The 19,187-nt window shown below is 39.9% G+C and overlaps 2 protein-coding genes across 3 annotated transcripts; one reads left to right on the top strand and one right to left on the bottom strand.

Moving 5' to 3' along the window:
- Positions 1–56: 56 nt before the first annotated feature.
- Positions 57–19,187, bottom strand: LOC123312021 (junctophilin-1). Of its 2 annotated transcripts, XM_044896193.1 has the most exons (9): positions 18,776–19,187; positions 8,819–9,030; positions 7,182–7,471; positions 6,634–6,810; positions 5,928–6,290; positions 5,223–5,808; positions 4,265–4,716; positions 2,260–2,460; positions 57–1,888 (listed from the first exon to the last, which is right to left on the bottom strand). In XM_044896193.1, the coding sequence occupies exons 1-9, from the start codon at positions 19,012–19,014 to the stop codon at positions 1,802–1,804; spliced, it is 2,607 nt and encodes an 868-aa protein (XP_044752128.1). In that variant the 5' UTR covers positions 19,015–19,187; the 3' UTR covers positions 57–1,801. The 2 variants fall into 2 exon arrangements, with proteins under 2 accessions (XP_044752128.1, XP_044752129.1); XM_044896194.1 differs by lacking the exons at positions 4,265–4,716; positions 5,223–5,808; positions 5,928–6,290; ... (2 more) ...; positions 8,819–9,030; positions 18,776–19,187 and adding an exon at positions 2,588–2,923.
- LOC123312018 (dentin sialophosphoprotein-like) lies at positions 10,851–17,953 on the top strand. Its single transcript, XM_044896187.1, has 4 exons — positions 10,851–15,181; positions 15,260–15,322; positions 15,378–15,583; positions 17,547–17,953. Exons 1-4 carry the CDS (start codon positions 11,320–11,322, stop codon positions 17,604–17,606), a joined length of 4,191 nt encoding a protein of 1,396 aa, XP_044752122.1. The 5' UTR covers positions 10,851–11,319; the 3' UTR covers positions 17,607–17,953.

Genomic DNA, 19,187 nt, shown 5'->3' with positions numbered 1-19,187 from the left:
CTTCACCTTCGGCCTGTATATTTGAATAGTAAGGGTTCCTTGATTGAAAGACTCAATTCGATAGTACAAATTTATTCAGAAATCAATAGAAATTTTTTGACATAAATCTCTTATAATCGACATTATCAAATTTAATCGTTAATCATCGATAAGACGGCTCCATAAAAAACGATTTGACCCAATCTTAACCAGTGCTTCTTGTGACGAAAGCACAAGTAGATCGTCAAAAGACTCCTTCTCTTCTCATCAAATTTTTTTTAGTTTGATATTGGAGCTCCAAATCGTCCGTACAAATAGAATCCACCGAGAAAATTCAATCGACGTGGAAGGTTATCCTATTTTATCACCAATTCAAAGAGTTCGATGATGAATCACCAACTCTAGATAAATTCACATTTTTTTCGTTCGGAAAAAATAACTTCTTGGAAATTAAGAAAAAGGTCCAAACAACAACTACAAATAATTCGATATAGTTAGAGGTGGGACAATAAGTCTCAAATATGAAAGGGGGACAATTTCAAAGCTCATGAAAATCGGACAAAAAAAATCATTCACAAATATAACAGTGAATTAAAACCTAATTCATTTTCATAATAATCGAAATAATGAAATGATTCAGGATAGTCGATTGCTCAACAATGAATATATATTTATTAATAGAATAAATAACAAACAATTTAAACTTACATCTATAATTTTCGGAATTAAAGGAAATACGAAAATATCATAGATACATTTTTTCAACGAAAAATATCGATAAACTTTAGAATTATTCGCATTTCCTTTATTCCTAGCACGAGTCTGCTACATAATAGCGTTGATAAAATCTAAAAAACTCCAACAGCAAAATGACTTCAACATATCTGACAATATAGAAGAAAAAATAAAGGACAACATCAGGTCTTGCAGAATTGAATAATTTCTATACAAATAGGGGTGAAATATACACAATAACTTTAAAAGATTACGCGCGACCTTGCGTTGTAGTAAAGTGTAAAAATATGTCTCAATTATTATATAATATATAAGATTACAAAACGACAGGTAGATAATTCAGAAATGGAAAAAATTCAGTAGAAATCTCTCAAAAGTTACGTCTAAAAGAGAAAATCGACTTTGGTGGCGATCATTTTCATCGTAAAATGACGCCGAAAATAGTTCAAAGGTAACCACAACATTGAATATAGTATTATGTGTATATAAATGTATAGCTATATATATTTTCGAAAGGTCGAGTTTTAGAATTAGTTCAATTCGAATATAGAAGAATTTTTTTTTCAAGAAAACGCTTTTGCATCTTTGAATTTACTGGATATAATTTCTCTTGAAAGAAAATCACCAATTTCAACAAAGGCACTTAATTTTTATTTCGAAGGATCGAAACAAATCGCACTTAGATAATGGTTTGAACAAGGAAGATGTCCAGTAATAAATATTCCCTTTTTCAAGTTCATAATTTGGTATAAAAATTATATACGAATTTCTCAAAGCTCTTTGATAAGTTTTTAGGATACAAGATTCGAGAAAGAAAACGCAAGATAAGCACGATATAGAACATTACAGTTCTAAAATGTTGGTCGATGGGAAAATTTCCAAGAATTCCTAAAAAATTCGCGATTCCTTAGTAAAAGTTCTTAATACGATTTCATAAGTTGAGATAATGAATAGATAAGGCAGATCAGTATAAAATATCATTTCTGAATCATCCACCTTTGAAGTTTGTCACGATAATATAAATATCCAATTCATCTAGTCGTAATGTTTGATAAAAAAAGCGTCCACTGATGACGCAAAACCTGTACTATGTCAGCAACTTGATGAACATGATGGCGAGACATACGTTGACGAAAAGCACAACAATTACCAGCTGCTGTCGGTAAATCCAATCCTGCAATTTATTCCACTCTCAATATTATGTTTATTATTTCAGGAACACTTCTCTCTGGACGTTCAACTCGATGGTTTCAAAGATATACGATGAAGACTCACCCTGTATCTTATACAGAAAGCGAGTCTTTGACTGGTTGATACATATAATCATTTGTGCAAAAGAAAACAAACGAGATGTTTGACGTTTACGAAACGCAAATGTGAACAATTCCACGTCAGTTTGACAAAAGTGAGGTTACCAGCGATCACAGACGAGGGTGGGTAATGGCAATACCAACTCATCGATAGCGAAAAATAACCGTTGAAATTTATGTATGTACAAGTCAAAGACCCACCCTGTATACGGAGCGACGCGTTTTTACGACTTACCTTGACCTGCGGGCTGACCAACCACAAAAGTGGATTCGCTTTCAATCGTTCTTTTTCGTCGATTTGCCTTCGGACTTCTTCTCTTCTCGCCGACCCCAAAGCCGATACTTCTTCCCTGCTCATCTGGTAAGTGGCCCTTGGAAGTTCTTGTACGTCAGGCAGTGATTTCTTTCGCGCCAGAGAAGACTGCGTCACCAAATTCTAAAAGGAAATTTCGTTATTGCAATACGCAACTTCAAATCCGCGACGTTAACAATTTCGGAAATTAATTTTTTAGCATTTATAATCCCTGCTCTAATCTACGATCTAGTTGGGCGACAATAATGACCTCTATCGGCGGAGTATCGATCCAACTCTCGCTGGCTCTCCTCGCCATCAGGGCAGGAGAGAACAGGAGGTCTTCTTCGTCGTCCTCCTGATACCAATTCATGCTGAGAAATCCCAAGACACAATTCGAACAACACCGAGATCCGACACCGCACTGAATTTGACCATGAGACGGATTCGGAATGTTCTACGGGAGTTTTTGGCGAGCGTTGCCAAATTTCGGGATGCAAGGAATCGGGAAGGTCCGGATCGGACAGCGATAATTAAAAGAGAAACGCTAATTGAGGAGATAAATGAGCCCGAACAGTCCATTCGCTTATCTTCCGAAAGATCGGGGTTCATCTATAAAGAGTCCTTTGAAATTCTGAAGTTTCAGAGCTCGCTACTCGGGGATATGGAAGTTCCACCTCATCAACCGTCATAGAGCATAATTATTAACGATGATTCTTCTTCGAAACGAAATGTGAGGAGCATGAAATAAGTTCGTTGTAGGCTGGACCATGGAATTTCGAATATTGATGTTCTGTGTTTTTATTTTATATGAAGTCTATGGAATTTGGAGGGTTGATGTTCTGTGTATCCCTGTGAAGATGGCGCCAGCCATGCACACTAAAATAAAAAGAAGAAGATGTTCTGTGCCCAAACGATCTTGACTGTAGCCCCACAGAATTCACAAATCGAAAATAATTCAAAAATGAGCTGTCAGAAAACTTGTCATGTACTACGAAATGAGCTCACTGTCGAACATATGAGAAATTAAGGAGAAAAAAGGTCGAAAGACGAAAAAGCCGATGAGAATGACCGCCAACAATACACGGGTCAATAAACAGCTACCACCTACACCCGAAGTTCGATTGTTGGAAACCGCGATCCCGCAAATTCTAAAATCATGACAACGCCGTAATAGCTGAGCGACGCTTTTAGATATTCGACGCGCCCCACTTTAGACGCCGCTCCGTCGAACGAGGCGCACTGAATTTGTTACCATATTGGCGAATACCTAAGTATGAAATTTGTTATTATTGTTTCTTGGGCGAAGGTGAGTCACGTTCCAGCTGGCAATACGTACGGACGACGGACGTCTGGCGTTATGAAAAAACGATTTTGCCTCATTACTCGCAAAAATAAACCTATCCGAAATAATGACAACCAGAAAAAAAAAATTAACGTTCCGAAGTTTCATCGCAGCTTTTACATAAAAATCTTTGATCGATGGTCCTCTGTGAAACATCCTGATCAGATTCATAGATATTCATAGCCTCAATCAGATCATAATTATTATCCAATTCGTGATATCACTTTTTACCCGCGCTTTGAAAATGACTTTCAAAATATAACAGCTTTCAGTACTGAGAAGAACATCCTGAACTTACAAACGAGAAAATTATTATGAACATAACCTTTAAACAGCAGGAACATAGAGTTTGACATTTACCGACCAATTCGAAGAAGAAATTTAAGCACAGAGAAGATTATGTTTCTGTGATAGACATAAACATAGAAGAACAATGGTGCACTGAATTATATGCCAGTTCTGCTGTTTCTGGAATTTCTACCCGCGCTCTTTCTTGATATGATGCGAAATTGAAAGAATCGAGCAAGGAGAAAATTTGCAATTTTTGAGAAAATCATAAAACATCGGACGTACTGAAAACGTCAAAACGAAAAAAGAACTCACCTTGGCATTGGAGGGAGGCGCGGCACCGACAACGCCGCCACCGGGAATGAATAGACTCTCAGTCCTCTTCGGCTGATTCGGCGAAGGAATAATATCCTGACCCAGACCCCTCTTCCTCATTATGATGTCTTCGAAGGGAGGACTGTTCTGGACGCTACCGTTCGACGCCATCGAGGAGCTGCTGGAAGCGTTGAAAACGCCGCCGTTGCGATTCTGGAAATTTTGCTGAGGAACGTTGGGTACGGGCGTCGTGCTGCGCGCTATCGAGGGCGCCCTTATCGTCCTGTCCGGCGTCTCGCTGGGTTTGATCGTCCTGTCTATGCTCGCCTGTCGGGAACCGGTGGCCGACAGCCGGCCGGTGGCCCTGGAATACCTGTCCACGCTCGAATCTCTGCTTGGCGGTCGTTTGTAGTGGTCGAAGTGGTCTATCGATGATTGTTGACTGATATTTCCTGAAAAGAAAGATCTCAGATAAATACGAGATGATGTACGTGAATATTCCGCCAAATGATTTAGAACCAACTGAAATAGAATTCTACTTCCTTATTCAGTGTTCTGTCAGCTGCACCATAGAGTATCAGAACACCATAGATTCGTTATTTGATAGTAAAAAAGAAGATAAGTTTGAATGAAGGGAAGACAATCTGTGGTATGAAAATTCACAGAATTTCGGATCTTTGACATAAAAAAAGGCGGCCATTATTGTTCTAGTGTTTCAAGAGCCGAATGTCGGATAAATTATGCTTGGATCTGACGAAAATGAGTGCTCTGTCTGATTTTAAGTCCCTACAACCAAGAATATCTTGTCTACATTTTCTCGTGTGCTGTTATCATGGTATAGGCCCAAATTTGGAAAAATCTGGGACTGGTGAGAAATTATACATAAGTTGTCCGGCACAAACCGGGTAAAGAAACTGTAAGTAAAATGTTGAAAAATTTAATATCATACATTACTCACCCAAGTAAGGTCGATCTCTCGACACTCTGGACATCTTCCTCAAAATGCTATTCCCATGACTATCCGGGTTATGGTGGTTTTCCATCGCGATGGAATTTCTCGGTTTGGAAAGATAATCGTTGTTCATCTTATCCACGTTGTTCGGCATCTGCGGCCCGAACTCGTGCACGTGATGATTTTTCATCGCGTTCGGTTTGTTGTAGGGATTGCCGCCGCCGTCTACCGCGCTGACCGAATTGAGCCTGTTCTGATACTGATACTGCTGTTGGTGTTGGTACTGCTGGTGATCGTTGGATATCCGATCCTGATAGCTCTGATTGTAGTTGTTTATGGAATTACCGACGGGATTGTCTATTTTCTGCGCTGGGTTAGAGTTCATCTGATTGTAGTCGTTCTGTTTCGGTTCCGTCTCGTTGACGGCGTTCGTAGTCTTCGATTCCATGTCGCTGTTGATCCTGCTCCGTGCCGCCATCTGTCTCTGCTTCAGCCTCTCCAGGCCCGGCTGCTTGAAGTCGGGCGCGTACTGCTTGGCCACCGCCAACGCTATGTCGGAGTCGTCTCTGGCCTGCGCGGCGGACTGATCGGCCTGTCAACCGAAACATAAACTTTGGTACATATGTTTCTCATTCTGATTGGTTGCACAGACAAAAAGGTTTTTTTCATGGTCAATAAGCGAAAAATTTCAAAGGATATGAAGGTACGTACCTGTTCGCCTTTGCCCCTGGCAGTCGCCGTCCTCGTTATCGCTATGTCCGCCTTCTGGAGGGCGATCTTGGAGGCTCGCTGAGCTGCGTTCACGGCCGCCTCTATCCGTTCGCGGAACTTCGCGGATCGCATTAGGAAAAGTTTTCGTTTCGACGAGGTGATTAGCACATTGTTCTTGTATTTGCCCTCCTCTTTGTCGCCGTTACTGAACGTCGTCACGCCGTAACCGTATTTTTTGTTCGCGAACCATTCGCCCTCGTATTTCAAACCGTCCGAACGTTCGCTGATGCCGTAACCGGACCTCTTGTCGTTCTTCCATTCGCCCATGTACGTCTCGGTCACGTTGGGGTCCATCTGTTCGTCCTGAAAACGAAAAGTAAGTGAGGTCAGAGAAATAGATCTGATAGAACGAACAAGAGTTTTTAAAAACCATAATAAAATGAATTTCATAAATACCGAGGCCAAAAAACACTTCTTTTCGCTATCGATGAATTAAATCGGCACTACCCACCCCTGTCTATGGTCGGTGTTAACCTCACTTTTTACAAACTGACCACTGACGTAGATTTGTTTACATTTGCTTTTGGTGAACGTCAGAAATGTCGACGGACCGTAGACCGTGTTTTTTTGGCCTCAGTTTTTTGAGACAGTTCGGTCCGAGAAAAAGTGGATCTTTTGGCCTACTAGTATGATAATAAAAAATTACCTCAACAACAAAACTGGCGTTGGAATCTGACGGAATGGAAGTGTTCGTCAAGCCGGATTGCATAGAATCCGTACTCATCCAGGAAGAGCTTGAACCTGCCGACCTGATGCTACCTGTTGTACCCGATCTTTTCCCTTCCAGGTCGCTTGTGCTCCGTTGCTTTTTCAACTTGAGGCCCTGAAATGAAAATCATAGAGTATTTGAAATCACTTGCAATAGTTAAGTTATTTCTATGCTCCCTTGTTATAAGAAAAAGTAAGGATTTGGATTATAATCACATTCTGTGACTGATTATTCCGTAGTGTAGGACCATAGAAAGCAGTGTTTTATTTCATTCACATCCAGAAATCACGCTAGAATTCAACGTCTTCAACGTTCACGGATAGTTTCAATCTGTAAGTCAAGCAGTCACATACCATTCATATACAGAACAGCTTTTTCCACAGCCACACACAACGTCTTTCTTGAATTACAAGAGAACATATTGAAAACTTAATTTTGAGCATAGATTGTAGACAAATAGATTCTAATTAAAACAAAAAACTCACCATCAGAATACCCTTCTTTATGTTCCCCGATCCGAGCGACCTCCTCCTGACTTGTGGCTCTGCGCTGCTTTTCTTCAGTACGAAACCGCCCCTGGCGTCCTCGGCCCTTCGGTCTCTCTTTTCCACCGCTTCCGGAGGCGCGGCATTCCCGATGTCCGAGCTCCTGAGGGAAGTGAGCGATGCCCTTATATTTTTGTTCGCCCTGTATTTGGAAGCCTTCCCGAACGGCGCGCTCGTCCTTATGCCGTAACCGTGCCTCATGCCGCGCATCCATTGCCCCTGATATGTACCTGCAGTCAGAGGAATATTCGAAATCAACGAGAGGAAAATTAGTTTCGAAATATAACAGCAAATCATAAACTTAGAATCGAGAAAAATATCACGAACATAACCTTTAATCAGGAGGAACATAGAGTTTTATATTTGCCGAAGAATAAATTCAAGCACAGAGAAGATTATGTTTCTGTGATAGGCATAAACATAGAAGAATGTATGGTGCACTGAATTAGATATCAGTTCCATAGATAAACACTAATCAGTTCTGCTGTTTCCGAAATGGAGAAAAATGGAAGCCCCATTTTCGTGGTGCATAAGTGAACGTAAAGTGTTTTTTAAGACGGATCGATGTTGAAATGAAATAGAACAAGCAATTTGTCAGGTATTTAGGAAATTCTTTTTTTTAAGGCAACCTTTGATCCTCTTTCTGATTTTATTCTGTTATTCTTCATGAAGGCGGTTTGTTCCATGTGAAATTATCGATATGAACGTCGCAGTATTTTCAGCCGAAGGTATAATTATCTAACAATGTCGAAGTGCAGTTTCGTTTGAAATAAAATCGACGGATTCCATTATTCGTTTCGTCAACACGATGAAGTCGGCACGTCAAGAGTTCCGTCAGCAGAAGTGCAGGGTCGGATGGTACGTATCAGGGAAAGTTGAGTTCAATGTGTACGGATATACAAGGCTGAGTTATTTTTATGTCACAACATTCGGCAAGATTACGTCATTTCATTCATCGAATTCACGCTTGGTCCGGATAATCGAACGGAAATTGGAAAAACGATTTTTATCGCTCGCGATTCGGGGGTGACCAATCGATGATTGTCGTTTGCTGACGGTCGATTTCGGCTGGATATGACCGTTGTAGCTTACTCATCATGTGAAAATCTGAGTATTATTAATAGCGGGTCACTGTAATCTGCGAAACGCATGCAGGTTATTGGTATATTCGAAGAAAAAGAATATTATCGGTTGTGTAGGAACAAAGACCTATCGATGTTTGATGTCTGAAAGGTCTATGGTGGTGACTTCGAGTAAAACTCGATGGTTGTGGGATTAACACCATAGAACACGAGTATACATATGGTGTGTTGTGGTTAGCACCACAGATCACTAATATTAGCACTAAGTGTTCTGTGGTTGTCACGGACAGGGGTGGGTAGTACCGATTCAACTCATCGATAGTGATTTTGTCCTCGGTATTTATGAAATTCATTTCATTATAGTTTTTCAAGGCAAATCGGCCCTAAAGGTGGATATCTGGGCCTACTAGTTCCTTCATAATGTGATTTCTTGTTTTCCTCTAGATTAAACGGAAAAAAATCGAATATCTCATTGAGCTTTTACGGAGAACTCACCATCATCTGCGTATGTTTCTGAACCGTAACCGTCTTGTAATCCATTAGCCCATGTTCCCTCGTATTTCGCAGTTGAAGTGTTTGATTGCCGAACACCATATCTGCCTTTGAAGCCTTGCGTCCATTCCCCCCTGTATATCCATCTCCCTCTCGTCTCCACACCCAATCCATGTCTCTTTCCGTTCTGCCACTGACCTTCGAAGCAGCTTCCACTGAAAAAAAGAGTTTCATTACTTCTCTGAAAAGATAAAAAAAATTTAATATTTTATTAGTTCATAAATGGGACCCTCCTTTCAAAAATAACAGACACTGAACTGTTCTTCGGTATTAAGCAGCAATTAAAAAATTATCAAGTTAATGTGCATAACATTCAGATGAACTATTACAGCGAAATTTTTGTTTTCATAACACTTTGATTTGAACCAAAACAAGAGGTTCGAGTTATTAAAACATGTTTAATAATAATTTATAGACTTTATGTGAATATTTTGAGCAATTAGCGATTTTATGGGAAATTTGTCAAGTCTATTAATTTCATTATTGGAAATAATGGAATGCCTGGCCATCTTTTCTCAGATGGCTCACACCTAGCAGGGGTATAAGGAAAATAAAGAAATAATAGACAATGAGAAATCGATATATTGCACACAGTTTCTCCATTACATATTCGAAGGATGACATCAATTATTCAGCACAGCTGTAGTGGCATTCCCTGGACCTTCGCTCGTTGCACACACTGGCGGCTCGTACTGCTGGATCAGATCGGTCAACGTCTTCAGGAAATACTGGAATATGCAGGATTTTTCGGTCGAGTTAAACGAGGGAGTCTTCAGGCAGGCTGTTTCTTGGGGGGCGGTGCGCCCCAACCTGAAACACGCAGCTACCAAGAGCGAAACGAACAGGACGACTCTGAAATTTGCCATCTCGATCTACGGATTCCCTCGGTCGAACTTTCACCTTATATAAGAAAGATCGTGACATTGAGGAAAGTCGATAACGCAGTGACCTCCCGTGTTTTAGTTTTTCGCGATGTTGGCGCGCGGGAAAGCCGACGAATTTTCAACAAAATCATGAATTCTGAAATCGTTCCGAAGGTTCCACGTATTTCAACAAAAACAGATTTTTTAGCGGAATTGGCAATTCCGAATAGCGAATGCGCTCCGATTAATGAACTCACGGTGCACTTGACAAAGAAATAGAAGGATTCGCTTCATAGGGGATATTCTGAGAGAGAATTAAGGTTAAAAAATTTGGAGGTTCACTCAGCTGTGGATCTATTGGTTCCAGGAAACAAAAAAACCCTTTGTATTGAAAAAATTTGAGTGAGGCATAAAAGAAAATATCACCGATGTGAAATTCACAACCAGGCTGGTCGCCCATCCATGTACTCGACTAGCCCAAAGCTGCTTGGTTACTTAAAGATAGTATTTTCGCAATATTTACGAGAATTAGAATCTGATCAAGTTGTAAACTAGTGCTCAGCTCTTGAATAAGATTTTTAATGTTCATGCAAAATTTGAGCGATATATTCTGGATAGTTCACAGAGACAGTAATTTATTTTTTTGGACTTTTTCGTTGCCTTAATCCTCACGGAATTTTGCGCAAATCTTCGTATTGTTATTTTACAACAAATTATCGAGTTTCAACTCAATTGGATTTGGTTTTTTTTCAATATTGGAAAACAAATTTTAAATGTCTATAACTTTGAAACTATCAACTGGATTATGGGCATTATGGATAGACGCAACCAGACCTCAACCAACCCTAGAAATTAGAGAATTGAATTGCCACTTCGTTTTGGTCGATTTTAGTAGAGTTCCTAAGAAGTGAGACCTATAAGATAGATAAAGGAATGTTGGTAGGATAAAACCTCGATGGAAATAATTTTTTACGAGTATCAGTTGGGATTATTCGATAATTTTGGAAAAACGATTTGCGCATATAGCTTTATATGTGGGTATAATGATTCTAGAGTAGGTCAAGTCAGAAAATTTCCGTTTACGATGCTTTTAGAAAGAATACTTGTCAGTTACCGAAAGATCTACAAATCGTAAGTATAAAATCCAGTCAGTTTCGAATCGATCGAAGAGCTAATAACAACAAATTTTATTTGTTTACATTTTCGCGTTACGTAGAACCTTCCATTGTTTATGTTTAGTATTTTCGTTCGAATGGCATGCTTATTAACGACGTACACAATGTAAACAGTCGGACGAATTCCTATTTCGAAAAAATCCCCTGGAAATACTGTTACATCCCCGAGAATTATCCTCCTTCCCATCTTCCGGACGAGGACCAATCTTGACCAGTTCAAGAAGATACGTCGTCGTTTTTACCTACGTGATCAAAAGTTGAGGTGAAAACACAACATTCTGATCAATATATATATATAAACCCACCGTCGACTTCACCTTGCATTAAAGGATAAGTTAGCCATCGTTAAGTCACGCGCGGTTCAAAAATATAATCAATTTTATCCGAGGGTATTTCAAATAGTAAAATGAAGCTAGCGCAGCCGGCTGTGCTCGCTCTATTCGCGGTGATTTTTCTCTCGAAAACCAGTGAAATCGACAGTGCACCCGCCTGCGAAGATGGCTGGTGGTCCAAGATCAAACCCTCCCAGAAATCCTGCCAGTTGGGTCATCTCGTCGAGATCCTTTCGCATCTGTTGAGCAACAGTCAACCGTGCACCTGTAAGAGTATCGATAATGCTGCCCAATCTACCACTCCGGGGAAAAATGGCACTGATGGTGGTGGTAAAACGACCCCTAAGCGTCCCGCCAACGATCCTGATTACTACGATGACGATGCCCTGGCTTTGGGATGGTCCAAAGGGAAACCAACCACTGGTGATGAAAATTCGACTACGGAAAGAACTGGATCTAGTTCGTCGAAGAATGTAGGAGTTGATGGATCAAATTTGGACCAGTCTAACCGAGAAACTAGTGATTTTTCGACGCATACAACCGAATCCAGTGAAGATAATTCAACAAGACCAGGTCGTTCGACAACCCTAATAGACATGGGTGATACATCTACAACTGATAACGAGAAAACTGAAGAAACATCAGCGACTCCAACTGGTGACGAAGAAAGTATGGTAACTTCCAACTCCGAACCGTATCATACCACAACGTTCTTCAGTGCTACAGAGGATGAAACAAACCCGGAATCGAGTACTCCAACTGGCTCTGATGAAATTATCTCCCTAACGCAGAAGAATCCCAAGGATCCTCCGAATTCATCGTCGCACAAAAAAAAGATCGCACTAGAAGACGACGACGATAAAGACTACACAACTCCCGAACTGTATAGCAGCGACATTTCGACCGTATCAAACAAGTACACGAGGGGTGACCTAGTTGACTACCACCCGAAGAAAAAAGTGCCAATTTTCGGAATGGATAATTTCGGATCGGCTACCACAACTGACGTTACCCAAATGGCAGAGGACCAATCAACGATGGGGTTTCACAAAGAGGATTTTTCAATCTCCGATGAAACACATCGAGTGCCTGGATCGGAACAGACGACTGTGAACCCCTTCACAGCAGAAAATTCCGAGGATTCTTCAACAGGTTCAAAAAACGACGAGGATAGTGATTCATCACAAACATCGGAATCGGATGAATCACTGACATCAACTGAATCAACGACAAATTCTGTGAAACTCGCTACAACGGATGATAAAATCGACGATGATGCAAGTGGAAGTTGTTCAACGTCAGAATCCAACGAATCGAATACCCAAAACGACTCGACGACCCAAGGGTGCTCAGAATCGACGGGAACCTCAACAAGGAGCTATTCAACTACCCCCGATGATCCCAGATCAGCTACTGATGATGTAAGTACAGATTCCTCTCAAACATCGGAATCCGACGATGATTCAACCGTTGAAAGTTCCTCAACGACTACTTCAACAACCACCGATAATGCAAATGGCAATTCGTCGCAAACTTCAGATGAATCAGGTACATCAGACGATTCAACCACCGAAAATTCTTCGGAAATGAGCACCACCACTGGAAAGACTCATTCAACCACTCTCAAAGACGGAACTGAAACAACGTCTGATGACGGTAGTGCCAGCAGCTCATCACAAACCTCAGAATCAAACGAATCAGATGACTCAACAACCGACAATTCATCGGAAACGACTACTTCAACAACTGGAAAAACGCAATCAACCACCAGTGATGACGGATCAACCTCCGACAACCAGAGTAACGATTCATCGACGTCCGAATCTAACGAATCCGGAAATCCAGACCATTCGACGACAGAAAATTGCCCGGAATCTAGTACCACGACCGGAAGGGTTCAATCAACCGTACCAGAAGATGGAGGAACCTCTGACGATTCAAGCAGCGACTCTTCGCAAACCTCGGAATCTGATGAATCGAGCACCTCGTCTGATCCAACAACGGTTGATCCGTTAAAACCCTATACTTCAACAGAAAGAACTCAATCCACCACAATCAATGAAAGTAGTGACTCATCGCAAACATCAGACGAATCGGATAGCTCGACAACAGAAAATTCATCGGAACTTGGTACTTCGACTAAAAGAAGTCGATCCACTACCCCTAAGTACTACCTGACAACGACTTCAACCACCTACGATGGAGCTGGAACAACGTCTGATGATAGTAGCAGCGATTCGTCACAAACGTCGGAATCGGATGAATCAAGTACACATGACGATTCAACCACGGAAAATTCGTCTGGTTCGATAACTTCTTCAACCAAGGGAAGTCAGTCCACCACTGTTGCAGGCGATAGAGAAACAACACTAAATCCGTTTGAAACTACCGTTGATGACTCTGGAACCGACAGTTCATCTTCCTTGGACGACACAGAGAGTTCATCTGAATCTCATACTACCTCCATGTATCAACAAACAGATAAAACTACATCTTGTGAAAACAACGATAGTGATTCAACCACAAATGATCCATTAACAACTGAATCTTCTACGAAAGGAATAACAGATTATTCAACATACTCCTCAACTACTTCAACGACGAGTTATGGTACAAGTGAATATTCCACGGACGGTATAACAACCGATTCGACATACTCAAATCCTACATCAACTCACCCTAGTGGAATCACTAATGATAATGAAGGAGAGACGTCTTCAACGACTGAATCTTCTGGAAACGGAATAACACACGATTCAACACAGTCATCTACTCAAAGTAGTGGATTGACAACGAACTCATACTCTACTTTAACTCCATCTTCAACGACTAAATCTTCTGGGAATGGAATAACAGGTTATTCAACACAGGCCACTACAACTTCAACAACCCAATCTTCAATTACAATAACAGATGATTCAACACAATCATATACTGCTTCAACTGAAAGCAGTGAAATCACTACGGATATTGGTGATGAAGGAAAAACATCTTCAACGACTAAATCTTCTACTTCAACCCAAAATACTGAAACCACTACTGATTTCAATGATAAAGACAAGTCAACTTCAACGACTGAATCTTCTGGGAATGGAAAAACATCTGACTCAACAGAATCATTTTCTACTTCAACACAAAGTAGTGGAATGACGACGAATTGTGATGATGAAGGAAGATCAACATCAACTCAAGATTATTCAACAACGACCGATAATGCAAACAGCGATTCGCAAACTTCAGAATCAGATGAATCGAGTACCTCAGATGATTCAACAACCGAAGATTCTTCAGAAATGAGCACCACCACTGGGAAGACTCATTCAACCACTCTCCATGACGGAATTGAAACAACGTCTGATGACGGTAGTGGCAGTAGTTCATCACAAACTTCAGAATCAAACGAATCAGATGACTCGACAACAGAAAATTCGTCGGAAACAACAACCATTTCAACCCAAAGTAATGAAACCACTACCGACTTTGACGATGAAGGGAATACGTCCTCTACAACTGAATCTGAGAATGGAATAACAAATGACTCAACGTACTCAACTGATACTTCAACAAAAAGTAGTGGAATGACGACGAATGACGATGATGTAGGAACCTCAACATCAACAACTCAATCCTATTCGAGTATAACAACAGATGATTCAGCACACTCATCTTCTACTTCAACTCAAAGTAGTAAAACCACCACTGATTTAGATGATGAAGGGAACACCTCTTCCACAAGTGAATCATCGGAGAATGGAGTAACAGATGACACAACCTATTCATCTACAACTTCAAACCAAAGTAGCGGATTCACTAATGATTGTAGTGATGAAGAGAAGTCAACCTCAACAACTGAATCTTCATGGAATTCGAATACAGACGAATCAACATACTTTTCGACCACTGACTCCACAGTAACTGAAGAAACAACATTACAAGGTAAAGTTTAGTTCAAAACAACAATTGTACCAAATGCTCTATTTGGACCTGATGAAATGAAAATTTATCATTTTTCAGAAACCGAAACTACAACAAATGATGGATACCAAGAGACCTCTTCAATAGGGGAATCAACAACAGGTACGGTAAAAAAATAACTGGATATTTTTTCGTTATCAACATATTTTTTTTTCAGATTTATGTGGATCAAGTTCAACTGAATCGTCATCTAGTGAAACGAACGAAACCTCAGATTGTAGCACTTCAGCAGAGACTACAGGAAAAAATCCCAGAGTTCTGCTAGTACCTGTTGTCGAATATAAAGGACCGTGCCTGACTGAGAAGGAATTCAGAAAATATTTGTATAAAATATTCGATTGTCCCAAACCCAAAGTAAAATGTGTACGTATGTAAATCGTGCATAATTTAAGTAGCATTCATTCACATATTTATTTATTTATTACCTTATTTATTTAATGACTTTTCTTTTATTTATTCTTTCGTGAAATAAACACATCCTTCATAAAAAAAACATATTGTTCTTCAAAACTTCCCGATCGGAGTTCGTTCATCCTGATACATCATCACCATTCTGCTCCTGCACTGAACAGGTTTTCGTACTTAGATGGTAAGACGTAAACGAAAGAGAAATGCAACTAACCTAACTCTATAATATTTGGAGAAATGGAGTGACCCCATCTTTTTGGGGATTTTTCGAAGGTCAACTTCGTTACATTTTGTAACTATGACTACCTTAAGTGTCATAGTGACTTTTTTTAACTATGACTTCTAAGGTAGCCAAATGCCCATGACTACCTTAAGTGTCATAGTGACTTTTTGGGCGTATATCTACGTCAGAATGTTATAGTTAGAAGAATTAAAAGTAACTATGACTCTTGCTCTTAAGGTAGTTAAGGTAGTCATGGACATTTGGCTACCTTAACTACCTTAAGAGACATAGTTACTTTTAATTCTTCTAACTATAACATTCTGACGTAGATATACGCCCAGAAAGTCACTATGACACTTAAGGTAGTCATGGGCATTTGGCTACCTTAGAAGTCATAGTTAAAAAAAGTCACTATGACACTCATTCATTTTTGGATAAAGTGATCACAAAGTCATTGGATTCTAGCTAGTCTGATCATATAGTTAGGTACCTAGTGTAAAATTTGCGTCGATTAAACTCCAATCGAGGATTGGATAAATGGTTACTAAGTATAGACCGTTTCCTTTCCTTCGGCATAAGTGCGATATAAAGAAGTTTTGGTATAAGCGTACTCCGGAATCCTTTTGTAAATAATCGAGGGAGCTGATAATAGATTCAACAATAATAAATTAAATCCGATAAGATCTGGCAACCTCCGAGCATGCGGCAGTTTGATTTGGGTTACGAGCCAAACAGCCTATGGAAATCGCGTTGCCGGAATACGCGCATTTTCGGAAAATCCGGGGAACTTTCACTGCCGCATCGGAAAACATGATTCAAAGCGTGCCGCGGAAACCGTTCAGGATGGTGGATTCGTCATCCGGTGATCCTGTACAACCATCGCATATTTTCAATGAAATTTTCGAGGAATCGCTATTAATAATTTCGTGACAGAAGCGATGCTCGAGATTTTATGACAAACGGATCCGATCGTGTCTTTCACTGCATCAGCAATGATGGACAAATCATTGTTTTATTTATACCCTTCTACGAGTAAAAAAAATCTCCCACACCATCATTTATATGTTCTGGAACTTGAACAAAGACTAGATGATCAAGATCTCGCATTTCATCGTATTCGATTTTTACCATGGAGGTCGATAATAATGAAAAATTAATCATAAACCATTTTTGTCCATCCAACATTCATAAATCACTTGTGTTTAATGAGCCATTATTCACTGGTCTATCAAACTTCATGGTAAGAATCACAGACAGAGGGTGTCATCGCAATATGCGAATAGAATACTCTACTTTATCCAGAACTGTGGAAAGATGATTTCTAAAATATCTCACCTCATTTTCAACAGATATACAGCGGGTTTCATAAAACTCTTACTGCCCGATCAACGATTTTACAGTCACTGGATTTCAAAAACGAAATCACCAAAACTTTTTCATTCCTACATATATTGAACAAGAAGCAATTTAGAATCATTGAATAGATGTATATAGATCATAATTTGATTCGAGAATTGAATTCCGAATTCTTATGACTGAATTATTGATTGAAAACAAATTGACGTTTATCTGTCAATCAAGCGTTGATTCCCCGATCGAGCTTTATGAAACCGGGGGTAAATATGATTATTTTATGCATCGATGGTGGATTATAGTTCATTCTTAAATCGTTTACATATTTCTGATATTTAATAGGAAGATGCAGATATTGGAACGAAATATGAGGGTATATACATATTGTATGTTGAAAAATGAAGGAATTTGGGAAAAACAGAATTCACGTGATGGCGAGAAAACAGATGACAAGTTTTCAAAGTGAGTATGCTTAGTTCCAATCCCTAGTTTCCTATATCGCACTAATTAAATTCTCTTTTTAGATTTATACTATAATGTACGGAAATACTTAGATTAATCAATAATAAACCCAATAATGCTAAACATACATTCTTTTCTTAGATTTTTATGAGAATAATTTTATGAATAGTCTCACAACAGTAACGAAAAACTGGAGAATGTTTTATTTTAATAAGGAAACCTTTTTGTTGTGAAATATTTAAGTTATTAATTATTCTTAGTTTCGTATTTAAAGTGTTCTTTGTGAATTTTTATTTTATTTTTTAGTTCATCCTAACTTTTATACTCCAAAAATTAGGCAATCACCCCTTCATTTTCCCATCTCAATTGGGGCCATCAGAATAAAAAGCTGGGAGGCTTGTCGTATGATGATATTCGAATATTTAACCAAATTTCATTAAAAGACATAAGAAAATTCAGGGGTGACAATAAAAAAATGATATTTCCGATTTTGTTGATGCTGAATTCTTGAAATTCAAAGTATATATGGTTAAATTTTATATAGCATGAGTCCAGCATGTAGGTACAACAATTTGTGCAAAGAAGGGTTTAAAGTTCTGACTGCGAACAGGCAATCAAAGGTAGTTGGTAAGTCGAAAACACCGTTTCATTACACGAAGATTAAATTCTTGAGCTTTATTTTTCATAGAAATTCAACGCTTAGACGTGGTTTGAGAATTGTATCTTTGTTCGATGAAACGGTGCATAGGGCCATAAGATTCTAATTCCCTCTCGTATTATGGTTCTCCTAAAACAAACAGAACCACGGCCTGAGCATGGAGATCAAAGTGGAATGGAACGAATCAAAATTGAAAACATAACCACTATTCGTCTGAAAAATAGATCATTGCAACAGTAGCCCTCAAATGTCTGTCACTCGAGTGAAAGATGTTTTTCGTTTCGAGGTATTCGTTTCGGGTTGAATCTGTGTGATAAGAAAAAATTTGATCCTGAACAATTTAAGCGATATGTTGATCAATTTGCGGAATTCCGAGATTTCTGGCAACACAGTTCGATGTACTAGGCATCAGCCGTGTGCTGCTCGTGTGGTTGAGTCAGTGTAACGTTACCTCGGCCAATTATAGACCCCAGAAACTTCGAATCCGTAATGCCAAGATCCTGAGTAGGCTCCCTGTCCTTTAGGTCCAGTGCACACCCCGTGTCCGTGGGCTTTACCCTCTTCCCAGCCTCCGCAGTAAGTGCCACCATCGTCGAAATCGAACCTGCCGCCGTTGACGTGGCTCTTGGTGCTGGCGGTACCGGTGGCCCCCGTCGCGGCCGGACTTGGCCCCTCTTGATTATTTTGCATTTTCACTCACTGTAACTGCGTTATTGCGTAAGAGTGTGCGATTCGGTCTTTTTAGGTGCGAGGTACGGGGACGTCGAGGTCGCCATCAGCTACGGACGCTGGGCATCGCGATCTAGACGCTGCCGTCGCGGGACTGACGACGCTCGCAGGCGCCCGGGACGCAGGCTCAATTG

This window comes from Coccinella septempunctata, chromosome 4 (genome assembly GCF_907165205.1).
Source record: "Coccinella septempunctata chromosome 4, icCocSept1.1, whole genome shotgun sequence".
NCBI classification, from domain to species: Eukaryota; Metazoa; Arthropoda; class Insecta; order Coleoptera; family Coccinellidae; genus Coccinella; species Coccinella septempunctata.
Note: the sequence above shows the minus strand (reverse complement) of the source record. Positions and strands in the feature narration are given on the sequence as shown.

Coding starts and splice junctions, on each gene's coding strand:
- LOC123312021 (XM_044896193.1), bottom strand. CDS start 19,014: ATGCAAAATAATCAAGAGGGGCCAAGTCCGGCCGCGACGGGGGCCACC. Junction 6,811..7,181: donor TAAAGAAGGGTATTCTGATG/GTGAGTTTTTTG, acceptor TTTTCATTTCAG/GGCCTCAAGTTGAAAAAGCA. Junction 5,809..5,927: donor CCAGGGGCAAAGGCGAACAG/GTACGTACCTTC, acceptor TTCGGTTGACAG/GCCGATCAGTCCGCCGCGCA.
- LOC123312018 (XM_044896187.1), top strand. CDS start 11,320: ATGAAGCTAGCGCAGCCGGCTGTGCTCGCTCTATTCGCGGTGATTTTT. Junction 15,182..15,259: donor TGAAGAAACAACATTACAAG/GTAAAGTTTAGT, acceptor ATCATTTTTCAG/AAACCGAAACTACAACAAAT. Junction 15,323..15,377: donor AATAGGGGAATCAACAACAG/GTACGGTAAAAA, acceptor TTTTTTTTTCAG/ATTTATGTGGATCAAGTTCA.